Genomic DNA, 15,023 nt, shown 5'->3' on the forward strand with positions numbered 1-15,023 from the left:
GATATTTAATGTTATACATTAGACATACTCCTACACCTATATTTTTTTCTGTACATGTACTTTGTATTATATCATTATTAGATGACGAATATAAAAAACCTACACCCTGATTTAATAAAAATATATGTGTATATTAAAATAAAAAGCTGTGCATTGCATTGGTGCTAAAAATAAGCAGTCTTGATATCAGTGCCACCTGTCAATTAAGATGTGTTTTTAGAGACACTTAAAGCTGCACTTTCAAAGATTGACAGTTTTTGTCTCAGAATCAGCTGATTTTGGCATCAATGACTTCAATACAGTCATTTAACACAACAAACAATAAAACAGATCTAAATCATTTGGGAAACTGCTGAAAATGCCATTTACTCTAAAATCGTAAGTAACTCTTATAGCCATAAAACATCAATTTTCGAACATAACTATTAAAAACTGTGATCTGATCTTTTGCCAGCAATCTTATATGACTGGTTTCCAGACATTTACGCAAAATTTGCTCATTCCAAGACAAAAAATTAAAGAAGTAGTCAAAACCGTCAATCTGTAAGAGTGAAGCTTTAAGTTCCAATAAAATTAATAACATAAACATTTAACTTTTGAGAGACAATTACTTTTCAGGGGTCCACCATTGTTGGTATGAAACACAGCTGGGATATAAAATGTAAAACAAAAATGTATCTATAAATATGACAATCAAAATTTTCCCATGAATATAAAAAAAAAATGATCAATTTCTTCGATCTATTAGTGACACATTTAAGTCATTCTTGTCAACTCCATATCCATTTTCATAATAAGAATATATGGATTTCATATAATAAAAGAGAAGCTTTATTGTTAAGCTACAAAAATTGATGTTGTTATGTAGAAAGAAGAGTATCTGAATAATAATTGAATTTTTAGTGGTTTTCATTTCATTTTGTTTTTTTGGCAAAAGGTCAATGCCAAAGTATCAGGATATAAATCTAAGAAAAAGAAACATTAAGATGGTTATTTATCCGAATGGTGAATCGAGCCGCAGTTTTCACAGAATATAATGGAGCAGGTGCGATTAATTTTAAGGAAAAAAAAAATGAATTATGTCATTAGGTCTTGAAAGTTGAAAAAGTTTTTTGACTCTCAGTTCATGTATTGAACTTCTATATGTCAATACCAAGACACTTTCTTGACATTCAGGACCTAACACGCCATAATTCCAGCAATTAAAGCACACTCCATGATAATATGATACAATTCACAGCAACAAAAAAGATACCAATATAAAGGTTTTAATAATGTGCATTCTTCACACAGCATATTAAATTTGTTAAAATGATTAAAGAATTTCTTTTTACATACACATTCATTTTCGCAAATTTGAACACACCTGCTGCGTTACATTCATGAAAACTACAGCTCGACTCAACATCATGGTTATAGGAGAAATGTTAAGCGGGATGAATAAAAAATAACTAGTCTATGATTCACCTGCTGTTGTTTAAAAAGATTGATATTCTGAGAAAAAAATATATACCAAAAATGAAGTTTAATCAAATGTTTAAAATGCAAGTATCTACCGTCTTACAGTGTTCATGGATTTTTGGAAGCCGGAAACTTGATGTTCTGTATTTTACAACAAGGTCATTAAATATGTAGATTTAAATTTCATATATTTCATTTATACCCGACTTAAAACATCAATGATTTTATCGCTCAGAGTAAAGACATCTATGTTTTTTATGGATCAGATCTTTGACTCTGACATTCTGCCATGCAATAAATCAAACGATTAAAAAATATAACAAAGAAGAAGGTTAAACAATATAAATAAAGAAAAAGTTCATTTTGCAAGATATAGATCATATAATACTATAAGTTGCGAGGTTGGGTTATTTTGGCTCTTTTTATGGTATTATGTAATGCATAAAAGAAGGGTTTTATCCCCCCCCCAAAAAAAAATCCAATCAGAAAAAAATATTTACTTTTGAACAAGCTCTGAATTATTGTTGTTTAAGTTATAAAAGCCAACAAATATATGGTTAAAAATATGATTTGAGTATATATATCTTCCATAGGTATTATCAAAAAATTTCCAAATTTTGTGAAAGATGAGGCGAAATTTCGCAATTCTGAGGTTATAGAAAATGTTCCCGAATTAACGAACAAAACCTGCTTACTTACATAGAAATATTTATATTAATACAGTTTCTCATGCAAAAAAAACATACATCATGCAATAACACCTATGCAATAACTCATAAATAGAATAAAATAACCCAAATTACCTGGTAAGTGACGGAATGGTGGGCGTGTTATTCATACTATGCAAGCCATGACCCGAGGGGTTGATGGGTGGAATCGTCGACGAATCTTTAAACGACATAATATTCTCCTTTTCCCTGTCACGTTCCCTTTCTTTTGACGTCCGACTCTCATCCCTCTCGTTTTCTAGTTTGTCCGATTTTTCCCGTTTTTCGCGCTCAACTTTTACATCCCCTTTCTCCTTACTCATCTCCAATCGTGAATCAGCACCTTTGTTTCTATCTACACTAGTTTCCATTTTATCGATTTTATCGAGCCTACTGTCACTTCGATTTTCTAAACTATCTTTTTCCCTGTCTGACTTTTCATACTTCTCATGTTTCAATTCAAGCTTAGTCTTTTCTTTAAGCTCTATCCTAGTTAAGTCTCTATCGGTCTTTTCACATGAACTGCGTTCTTTTTCTGACTTATCAGTTTTTGTTTCAACTTTCGGAATTTTTACAGTTTTACCGTCTGTTTTGTCCAAAGAGTTGCTTCGTTTATCGACTGGTGTCGAGTCTCCGTTAACTAGACTGTTTTTTTGTTTACTATTGTCCGACGTCATTAGTGCATTTGATTTATTCGTTGTTGAAGGCGGGGTTACTTTTTTACTCGCACCTTTGTCCGTGTCAGAACCTTTCTGTTTTGATTTGTCCTCTGAGCTGTGTTTTTCCTGCAAAATGATTAACATAAATAAGCAAAACAGCAAAACTTGAATTTCAATAATTTTGATACAGAACTAATGCTTTCTTCCTAATATTGGTACTTTGACTTAAAGCTGCACTCTCACAGATTGAACGTTTTGACAACTTTTTCATTTTTTGTCTTGGAACGAGCCAATTTTTGCGAAAATCCATTGAAACCATTTATGTAAGACTGCTGACAAAAATATAATAGTTAGTAACCGTTTAAGCCATAAAATAATAATTTTCGAACGGAAATATGAAAATCTACGATCTGATTTTTGTCAGCAATCTTATATAAATGGTTTCAATGGATTTTCATTGGTTTGCAGATAATTACGCAAAAATTTGCTCTTTCCAAGACAAAAAATAAAAAAGTTGTAAAAATGGTATATCTGTGAGAGTGCAGCTTTAAATCGCTTTATTATAAAATTAAAATAAAAGAAAACAGGTTTGCGTACATATCTTTTCCAAATCTTACTGTTTAGAATATTTTATGAGACAAATGCAGCAAGGGCAAACACATATCTCTTTATTTCTTTTGGTATACAGTCGAAACTCGTTGGCTCGATATCTCATGGCTCGATATCCTCGTTGGCTCGAACCATATTAAAAGGACTGATTTTGTTTTACTCTTTGTTCATATAAAATTCGATCGGATGGCTCGATATCTTGAGGGTCGATATTACTCCACGCTCGAAGTCATTTTCGCTGTCCCAAGTAAGAATTTCACACTTTGTTTTGTTTGCTTTAAGCACAAGGCGCTAATCGATAAAAAATAATTGAATTTATTACAATCACTATCAAATTTAAATGGTTTGACAGTTTGAATAAATATGCCATCACTAAGTTCTGTCTCTAATTGTTATCCATGTATACAATTCAATGCATTTTGATATAACTTATAAGCTATGTTTGTGATACCCACTGTTTAAAATTGCTTGTTTGTTGTTTTCGCATAAATGTATTTTTTATCATAAATAAATAAAAAATCAAATAATATTTTCGAAGTATCAAATATGTCATGTTACAAACTTTACGATGTGTAACTATGTCTAATTAATACTCTTCTCTTCAGAATAATTAGCGTAACCAATAACAAACGAGATAAACAAGACTTTTTGTAATGAATAATAAAAAAATAACATTCTGTAAGCAATCCCGCTTTGCTCGATATTCTCGAGGCTCAAAGTATTTTGGCCGGTCCCTAGAATATCGAGCCATAGAGTTTTGACTGTATATAGGAGCATAACTATAAAATTAATTAAACAAGAGTTATGGGCCTTCCTAAACATGTACTTATTGTCACTTACAACATGTATACCACATTTCATTAGAATATCTTTAAAGACTTTTGATTTGTGGCCAAGATTAGAAGTTTTGATGAGCTAAAAACATATATAATCTAAAAACACTAATTCTACATTACAATGACTTATTGCTTATTGTCAGTGTTTTTTTCCACTTTTAAGGGAATGGTGGCCATACATGCCATATCCCCCAGCGGGGGAAAAATCCCCCGGAATTACGACCCATCCCCTGGTCCCCCGCCGGGGGATTCATATCCCCTGGAATTTAAAAAAAAAATTAAAAAAAAAAAAAAATCCAAAACTTGCTTAAGGTTGACAATGGAAAGCATCAATAATATTATGAGTGTGAAATTCCATGAAGGACCATGATGACTAAGTCCAAAAATTATCGTAATTTGAGTGTATTTCTGTATTTATTCTTATATTATAAATGTAGATATTGCGCAAATTTTCGTCGCGTAAAAATCCTCTGGTGTAATATCAAAATCCCCTGGAATTCAGACCAAAATCCCCAGGGAACCCCTCTCAGAAATATGGCATGTATGGGTGGCGAGCCCCTTTGATAGGGGAAAATAGCATTGTTTTATCAAAAAGGGTAAAAAAACTAACATGATTCATATAATGTTCAACTTGTGTTCAAACCTTTTATCAAACAAACCTATCAATATATTCATGAATAGCACTTTATTGATACATTTGCATTATGTTAAGAGGTTAATGCTGCTCAAAAAATAATATTAAAGGGGAAAATGGTTTGGGAAAAATTTATCACCTTAATGCAAGAACTCAGTATCTGCTTCTACTTTTATATGCAGTTATTGAGTTATTGCACAAGGGTGACTATATATCCTTTTCAGGAGGGGACCAAATTTAAGCCCGCAAAATGGCTGAAAAAAACACTGTGTGTTATTTAAAGTTCACTTGATTTCCTTACATCTTTATTTGAGCTAGCTTTATTGCTTTCCACCTTAGAGTGTGCCTCAACTTTCTTAATAAGGGGCTTCTTCTTCTTTTTCACGGCTTTATTGTTATCACCATCGTCATCTTTATCATGAACGATAGAATGAAGCAGAGCGTTTTTCTCTTGTTCCTTCGTGAGTCTCGCCTTAAGGTCATGAGAAAATTTCTGTGCGAAGCCATCTCTCGTGAAGAACTCGTGCTTTAGAAGTTCAGAACACACGGGTCGGTCATCCGGGTCAAGTCTCAGACAAACCTATGACAAAAAATCAGAAAAAAATATTGATGATAAAAGAAATCTGTCACCATTTTTCAGATAATACACAGTTTTATTTCACAAGTTCAGAAAATATACGTTAGGAATCGAGCCTTAAAGTTATATAGGACTATATCAAAAGATTTTTGGTATAAAAATTCTAAATTCTAACTTTGAAAAGAAAACTGACATTCATCTATACTTTTTTACATTCTCATATTCTTTTAGACATTCTTCTGAACTTTCTGCGCAAAGCCATCTCTAAATTAATTGATATTTCTCTTAACTTTTTGACATTCATCTGAATGTTTTGAAATGTTCTTTAAACGTTTTGACATTATTCTAATTTTTTCCATTTTTAGAACTGTTTGACATTCCTCTGAGCTTATTGACAATATTTGGAACTTTCTGACATTCTCCTGGGAGCCTTTTCAATAAAGATCTTGGTCGTAAATTGATATTACCGTAAATGACTGGGTATTAGACACACTTTTTTATTTCAGATTTTGATGCAAAAAAATGCCTGCGTATAATACCCAGTAACAATTTTTTGAACTTTTTTCTCAGTATCTAAGTACCATAGTTCCATTATTTTGCTTTGAATTGGAGTGGAATAAGCTTTATCCATCATTACAAATGAACACAAAGATTAGGAAATAAGAACAATATGATGTATTGCCATTTGTGACCTTCATACCGACTTAAGATCCTTTATAGAAACGTCCCTGTGAACAGTTTGACATTTTTTTAGTTTATGACATTCTTTTAACTTTTTGACATTCTTGTGAACTTTTCTAATATATTTTATCAGATAGATATTTATATGTGGGTTAATTACCATGAAGTATTTTAATTCTTACCTTTATAAGTGCTAATGAGAACTGTGACATTCTTGTGAACTTTTTCTCAAGAGGTGTCACCTCCCTTACTTCTGGCAATCTCATCCCAACAAACAGGGGATTTCGCAGAAACACTTCCTTATGTCGGGCCGTTAAATTACCTGAAGAAAAAGCATCCATACTTGTTTTTATCATTTAGGCATATGAATTGAAGCAGGAAAGTACCTCAAGCATACCAACTCCCTTGGAAGTCTTTCAGAATGTGGCTGATATTGACATGTTTTAAAGGCGTCAAAAAAACCCTGGTTTTCTGAACAAAAAAACCAGGGTAAGTCTCAAGAAATATCTAGCATGTAGGACAAAGACATCTATGATTAGCTTGCCTCAAACTAAAAGAAAAAAAGAATAAACGTACCAAACACTTTAACAATGTGGTAGAGCTGGTCAATATCAGAGTCCCCGGGAAACAAGGGTTCACCTGTCAACATCTCCACCAGAAGACAGCCAACTGCCCACACATCTACTGCCCTGAAAAATAATAATGTGTTTTGGTTAATCTGTGTCAAGGAGGAACAAGAAGAAAAAGGAGGAACTATGAAAAGCAGGGAGAAACATATGGCAGACGAAGCAAAATTTAAAAGTATGGTAAGCTGGGGCAAATACATGTCCCTTGTTTCTTACTTTATCACAGGTGATAACCCTACAAAGTAAAAGCCAAAGTTATGGGCCTTACTTCATTTTGGTGTTGTACATTAAGATAGCAAAATGTGTATCATATTTTATGTGAATACCATAAATGCCCTATTAAAGGTAGAGGACTAAAAGACACATGTTTAATAGGACATATACAGTATCTTGTTTTTTTGAGACATAGTAAAAAGTTCCTGGGTTTTTTTTACCCCATTGGACGCTGATGATGTCAATAACTTCTTTTCTTCAAAGAAACCTAAGACAATTGAAGAATGGTGATTTTAAGTCAGCCAAAACCCATCATAAACCTTCGATCACTTACTTGCCGTATTTCGTGTCCCCCACAAGTAATTCAGGGGCCCTGTACCAGCGTGTAGCCACATAGTCTGTGTATATCTCCCCAGGCTGAGCGAGAGTTCGTGCAAACCCAAAGTCGCACAACTTCACCACGCCGTTCTTACTGACTAGGATATTTTCTGGCTTGATGTCTCTGTGAATTATCTGAAAGGAGAAAATGGACGACTGGTTCAAGTATAACAAAATAATGTTTTTTCTGTAACAGAAAATTCATAAGTTTCGCATGGCACACATTGTGCCAATTACATAAGCTCTTAAAGTTAACAATGTTGTTAACTAAATTGTTGTAAACTTTAAGAGTTAACCTTTTTTGTAGCATCCTCATATATTTAAATGAAACACATACAGCTGAAACAGGTGTCGTAAATGTTGTTAGAAATACTGCAGATCACAAACATGTCCATTTTAATTCCAAAGCAATACAGATTTGAAAGTTAACAAAAACAAAGTTAACAATATTGTTGACTTCAACAAAGTTCTGAAAAATCAGCAAATTGGCGTCAATTTGATAAAATAATACATGAAATAGTCAGGGAAATAAAATATAAAAGCTTATTTAAGGTAATATTATGAACATTTTTGAATTGTTTTTACTGTATTACAGCAATCTCTTGCCTAAAAAGTGTGATTATTCCGTTAAATCATTTTTAGCTCAAGTTCAAACTTCAGGAGTTTTGCTGCAGGAATAAATCACACACAACAGCAAAAATACTATACAATAGAATTTATTATGACTTCTCTCTATCTGCATACAATTGGAGATCATTAATTATATCATAGACAGATCATATCTTCCAGCGTATTGTCTTTCAAAACAAAGATACGAGAATGCAGTCAAATAAGGGTCTACGCAGATAAAAATCCTCCCGCAATAAATGTCATATAATGGCATCACAGAACAATTGACAAGACTATTTAGTATGATATTATGCAGGAATATTCCAATGTATTTATTACTGGGGGGAGGGAAAAATCTAATAATGTTTAATATATTCAGTTAACTACTACTAATAGAATTTTAAGTAAAATTCTGACAACGGCAATTTAAATTTTCTCATTCAGTTGTAAAACAGGAACCTTTGAAACAAAAGATAGTTGTCCCCATAAATTAAATACTTGGGATGAAAATGTTCAACGATAACCCCATTTAGTTTAAACTTTGTTTATTTTCCAACGATTGTGCTAAGTCACTCTTGTTGGCACGATTTTGCGAAATAGTGTGGTCTTGTGTCCTTGAGAAACCAGAGAACCCGGAGAAAACTTGTCCAGCTTAGTGACCACAAAACAAACTCACTTGCGCCAAGGCTGGGAATTCAACCCGGGTCACCTTGGTGAGAAGCGAGTGTGCTAACCACAGCGCTTACTGGACAACATTTCAATTTTCATAAGTATTAAGTTGAAAGGTATAACCATCAATGATATGAACATGTTTAAAAACAATTTAGCATGATTTAATTTGACATTGCTTCACAAGATAGCAGGATTTCTTTCCAACAATATATATTATATATTACCATATGATAAAATATGAATTGGACTGATTTGTTTTTCATTTTTCTTACAGATTGTTGTGGACTGGCTAAGCTTGCTCAGAAAAACTAGATTTTTAGATTTATTGTTTATTACAAAGAATTTATGAAACAAATAAATTCAACTATTTGAAATAACCGTTACTGAAGTCATTTTTTTTTTGGCATTTTTGGGGGCCAAAATTTGACCACATTCCCCTACTGAACATTTTTTTAATTTTATTTTTAAAGCATTGACCTCTTAACATTTAGCAAATGTTGCATAGTGCCATTCATGAATATGTGGATATGTTGGTTAAAAAAAAAAGTTTAAAATCAAGTTAATCATTATATAAATCATGTAAGTATTTTATCCACTTTTTGCCAAAACGACGATATTTTTCCCCAACAGCATTCCCTCAAAAGTGGAAAAGAACACTAGAAGTATAAAATATACCAACAAATCTTATAAAGAAACAAGTTAATTCATATGTCTGAAAGTAAATGTTCATGTCAGAAGTTTGAAAGAAATTTATTTTTATTAATCACTTGTACTTATCTATTTCTTTTATGAAAATAATTTGCACACTTTCATTTAATTATACTACAAATCAATTTGACGTCAACTAGCACAATTCCAAATGACTCGTCAACACAAACCTTTTCAAGCCAACAAAAATGGTATTGCAAAATAACATTTGCATATCAATAATTATTTCTTAACCTAATGTTCCTTGTTAAAAGAGATAATCGTATTAAAGTCTTTTTTCTGAATACACAAAAGTACTAAAATCTGCATAAATGTCTTCCCAAAGATTTATCTTTCAATATAAGAAATATAATTAACTTTTTATTCTTAAATAAACTTTAATTCACATGGCATTATCTTTTGTATTGGTTTTTGTATTTTCAATATTGCATGAATATTTTTGTATGGTTTAGTTTGAAACCCTATTATTCCAAAAATGTTCATCAATCAATGAAAAATCAATTCTTTATATGTAAAGAAAACGAAAAAGCAATCAGGATTTGAAGGCAAAAACTATTTCATTTCACATGCCATTTTCAACTTTACCACTTAAATTGCCCATTCATCTTCAAAATTGGTTATCTGCATAACAAGATCTGTCACAGGAATGTTACAAATGCCCCGATAGGCCTCTTTGGACAGATAGCCATTAGTATTTGAACCTGCATGGACAGAAAGCCATTAGTATTTGGGCCTGTATGGACAGATAGCCATTAGTATTTGGGCCTGCGTGGAGAGATAGCCATTAGTATTTGGGCCTGTGTGGTGAGATAGCCATAAGTATTTGGGCCTGCTTGGACAGATAGCCATTAGTATTTGGGCCTGCGTGTAGAGATAGCCATTAGTATTTGGGCCTGTGTGGATAGATAGCCATTAGTATTTGGGCATGTATGGACAGATAGCCATTAGTATTTGGGCATGTGTGTAGAGATAGCCATTAGTATTTGGGCCTGTGTGGATAGATAGCCATTAGTATTTGGGCATGTATGGACAGATAGCCATTAGTATTTGGGCATGTGTGGAGAGATAGCCATTAGTATTTGGGCCTGTGTGGATAGATAGCCATTAGTATTTGGGCATGTATGGACAGATGACCATTAGTATTTAGGCCTGTGTGGATAGATAGCCATTAGTATTTGGGTCTGTGTGGATAGATAGCCATTAGTATTTGGGCATGTATGGACAGATAGCCATTAGTATTTGAGCCTGCATAGAGATATAGCCATAAGTATTTGGGCCTGCATGGACAGATAGCCAATAGTATTATGGCCTGCATGGATAGATAGCCATTAGCATTTGGGCCTGCAAGGACAGATATCCATTAGTATTTGGGCCTGCATGGACAGATAGCCAATAGGTTTTTGGCCTGCATGGACAGATAGCCATTAGTATTATGGCCTGCATGGACAGATAGCCATTTGTATTTGGGCCTGCATGGACAGATATCCATTAGAATTTGGGCCTGCATGGACAGATAGCCAATCGGTTTTTGGCCTGCATGGACAGATAGCCATTAGTATTATGGCCTGCATGGACAGATAGCCATCAGTAATTGGGCCTGCATGGACAGATAGCCATTAGAATTTGGGCCTGCATGGACAGATAGCCATTAGTATTTGGGCCTGCATGGACAGATAGCAATAAGAAGTTGGGCCTGCATGGACATATATTCATGATGACCTACCTTGCCATCCCTTGAAGTTTGAAACTACTGATCTGTAGAATTTTTAAAGAGCAAAGTATGTACATGGACACTGCAGATTGATTGGATGTCAACTAAGCATTTTTCAGTTATTGATTGGAAACCGAAAGGACGGACAAATGGTCTGATTACTATATATATATATGCCACTGTTTCGGGGCTTAACTAAGGTATTTGTGGCCACGTAGCTAGCTATTGATTTTCATTCAAGTCAAATGAGTTCAACGTGCTAATGCATTAAAATCAAATCATTTTTTGCATCACCCTATATTGTGCACCTTTAATGTAATATGTACGGTAAACACAACTAAGCTTTGGTCTCTTCAATTCCTTGCTGAGGACACATTATATGAAACATGCAAGTCCAAGGGTAGCATTCATGTATATTCAAAATTGATTTACTGAATATTCAGATGTCTCATTTCCAGAGACTTAAGAAGGCATTGAAGGACATTTCATACCCAGAAATTCTGCAGATGATGCTGAAAGGCTGAGTTGTTAAATACAATTAACTAAAATTGAACGTATTTACGATATTTGTTCAGAGATCGTAAGAAGCACAAACCTGCAAACCAAGCACGGGTAAAATGCTTGCTCAGTTTCTGGATCTTACATAATAGCAGGGCTTGTTAAAAAAAATGATTAACAGCACGTGTTTAAGCATTTCGGCTTGTTCACCAAAAGTTCTAATTTCAATGACTGTTTGCTTTTTTTTCTACTCATTTTAAGCAAATGATTCATAACAAACAAATCTCAATTCATATTAGGACTAGATTATTTTCTCACTTTTTGCCGTCATTCTCAAAAGAATTTGAAGGAGTAATTTCAAATTGATCTATCGGAGCAAAAACACATTGTCGATCGTTACTCAATTTACTTAACACTTAAAACACAAAAACAGCAAAATGTGAATGGTTGAACTGCATTCAGCTCTTAGAATTATGTCTGATAGCTTATTAAAAAAACTGTTCAATATTTTCATAGTTTCAAGTTTCTATCAACGGTATCTTATGTTTTCTTTTTGTTTCATATCTTAATCAAGTGGCCCAAAGAATTTTTAAATGTAAGAAACTAGAAACCATCTGCTCTTATTATTTCTGTTGTTGTTTTTTGTTTTCAATATGAAAAAACTGCCAAATCATTTTAACATTTGCTTTGAATAAAAAACTAATCAATGTTGTAATCCATTCATCACCAAGTTATATAAAACTTTATCCTTGAGTTCCAGTCATTTAAATCAAGAGCAGTCAGTCAATGTGCGTAACTCAACAGACATCTTAACCAGAGTAATGGAGCTCACAACACATATCCATGGTCATTGTAAACATACATACTAAGGCCCCACCCCCAATAGTTCTTTGTTTCTTCTATCATCTCCAAAAATAACAGGGTATGTATGAAGGTAAGCTCGACAATTATTCATGCCAGAGTTAAAAGGGCCTTACTTTACATATGCAACATATATACAAAGTTTCATTCAAATCTCTTGGAACATTTTTTAGTAATAACCAACGTTTAAGCTTTGCAGGGTGAAGATGCTGACAAAAACAACACCAACGCTATAACAGTACTCTTTTCCTGGAAAAAAAACAAGCTCAGAGTACAATAAATCAATGCATACCACCATACCAACTCACATTATTATGATGGCAAAACTCGATGCCTTTGAGAACCTGCCAAAGTATTTTACGACATGTCGTCTCATCGAGACCATTTGGACATTTTTCTAGCTCGTCAAGTACTGTGTGATCGACAAACTCGAACACGAGGTACAGCCGCTTCTTACGCCGAAACACTTCTAGAAGATTTACCAAGTTGTCGTGACGCAGTTGCTGAAAAATGAGAATAGTTTCGCATAAAAAACAAGAAAAGAATGTCAACTATTTCATTCTTTCACAATGCAGTTGCATGCTTCCAGATTTAGTGGGCCAGATTGTTAAAAAAAATGCAGATGATGAAAGAATGAAATAAACAGGAGCAAAAGTAGCTGGTAGCATCATTTTTCATCTTTTTTTATTCATCTCGGGGCCATTTCTATAAAGATCTTAGTCAATTTTGTCTTAAATTGAAATTATCTAAGTGCCATAGTTTCATTATTTTGCCAGATAAATGTGTGTTACTAAGCCAACATGTAAAATGAGCAAAAAGTTGAGGCAATAACACAAAAGGTTATATTGCCATTTCTGATATAAAAACAGATTTAACATATTAAGGATATGGCTAAAATAGAGATATATTTGAATATTACTTTTTAAATTAATATCATAATAACCAATGGATAAGAATAATGTGTGTATGGTACGATATTTTGTAATATCTTGAATTTTGGTTAGATATTTATCAGTTAATTGAGTTAAATGTTATGCTTGCAAAATAAAAGAAACTAGGTTTAAATCGTTTATTTCTTTGAAATAGATACTGTTTATCACACAAAAAATATAGATTCAAAAAAGTTTTGTATGATACGATTGTTGATAAGATCGGGCAAAATGATTAATCTATAAATAAAGTTACCACATATAATTAAAACAGATTATTTATTCTCCCCTAATACGGTTCCATTCAAGATTTAAACGCTCGATTTTTCACAACTTGAACTCTCTGTTGGCTTAATAAAAACATACTTTCAATAACTTGTTTTCCAGATGAATGACAATTAAACCGATCAACAAGCGGCCAGAATCGGGGAAAAATCCAATCCCTTGTAAATATTTACAGTTCACTGTTTGAATGTTACTCCGATACATTGACATTGACTATTACACCAACCAATTAAAAGGCTAAAGAGATTTTCGTACAATATTTATGCTGCATAACTATAAAACTATAGCTTTCTCAATAAACTTGTGGATTACCGATAAATCGTAATAAATCTCACTTTTCATTATAATACTAATCTGAGATTATTGAGGTGCCTTTATATTTTAATTTTGTCAAATGGTGAAATCATTTAGTTGGCAAAACTCTGGCTTAATTCCTTTTGAAGTCTATAGAGTGTTGGTTTTAACTTATAAACAATTGACAAAGATAATAAGAAACATTTTATGAACGTTTGTTTTTTTGTCTGTTGTTTGTAGTGGACCAAAAAGCATTACTTTAACAATGGGCCTTTTGTATAGAACATTGTTAAAGTTAACACTGTTGTTAACAACATATTGTTAACTCTTAAAGGTGATCTGATATTTTTAACTAAAACAAGCATAACTTAACAGACCACAAACGTGTGCATGAAACTTTCGGAATATTTCAGATTTGAAATTTAGCAATGATGTTGCTTACTTGAATAATTTCAAAACAATTCGCCAATTTTTAGCCAGAGTAATGAAACTCACACATATGCACATCGTCATTGTTTGAGAATTTAATGTATCAACATGTACATATTACAAAATTTTAATGGTATTAAAACAAGTTATGGCCGACATTAAAACTTTCGAAAAAAGGCCGACAGCCACTATGGCAACAACACAATTACTACAACTTGTTACATTTCTCAGAAGCAATTCAAGATAATAAACAACCAATAATCATACCTTTAGCATACGGACTTCTCGCAGCGCAATCTTCTTCACCATTTTATCGTCCTCACTCTCCAAGAACTTCTTGATGGCCACTAGTTGCCCAGTCTCCTTGTGTTTACACTTGAGTACCATCCCATAACTACCCTCTCCCACTAAACCCTGGTTTTCGTACTTCTCCATTTTTTAATTTTTGCTCCTTCCCGCTCGCAGCCTCACTTTTAGTGTGACCTTTGGCTCGAGCCGGAAGTTAGTCCCGAGTTTAAGGGTTTAAGCCTGAAATGAAAAAAAGTTGATTTTTTTTATTTCAAATCTGATACGTTAAAGATTTCGCACAAGCAAAGGTCCAAAGGCCTTAAGGTTTGTTATTATTTCACACCAAGGTCTTGATAAA

At 33.1% G+C, this 15,023-nt stretch overlaps 1 protein-coding gene across 5 annotated transcripts in view; it reads right to left on the bottom strand.

Annotated features, from left to right (window-relative positions):
* LOC128208849 (cyclin-dependent kinase-like 2) overlaps positions 1-15,023 on the bottom strand; it is a 67,610-nt gene that overhangs the window by 35,157 nt on the left and 17,430 nt on the right. For 3 of the 5 annotated variants that reach the window (XM_052912529.1, XM_052912512.1, XM_052912492.1), the window contains exons 2-8: positions 14,645-14,905; positions 12,749-12,943; positions 7,338-7,516; positions 6,741-6,853; positions 6,347-6,486; positions 5,208-5,486; positions 2,265-2,953 (exon numbers count right to left, since the gene is read on the bottom strand). In XM_052912529.1, coding sequence (XP_052768489.1) covers positions 2,265-2,953; positions 5,208-5,486; positions 6,347-6,486; positions 6,741-6,853; positions 7,338-7,516; positions 12,749-12,943; positions 14,645-14,812 — 1,763 coding nt within the window. In that variant the 5' untranslated portion in view covers positions 14,813-14,905. Of the gene's footprint in view, positions 1-1,467; positions 1,495-2,264; positions 2,954-5,207; positions 5,487-6,346; positions 6,487-6,740; positions 6,854-7,337; positions 7,517-12,748; positions 12,944-14,644; positions 14,906-15,023 lie in introns of all 5 variants that reach the window. The other 2 variants (XM_052912521.1, XM_052912502.1) reach the window with 1 other exon arrangement.

This window comes from Mya arenaria, chromosome 2 (genome assembly GCF_026914265.1).
Source record: "Mya arenaria isolate MELC-2E11 chromosome 2, ASM2691426v1".
Taxonomy (NCBI): Eukaryota; Metazoa; Mollusca; class Bivalvia; order Myida; family Myidae; genus Mya; species Mya arenaria.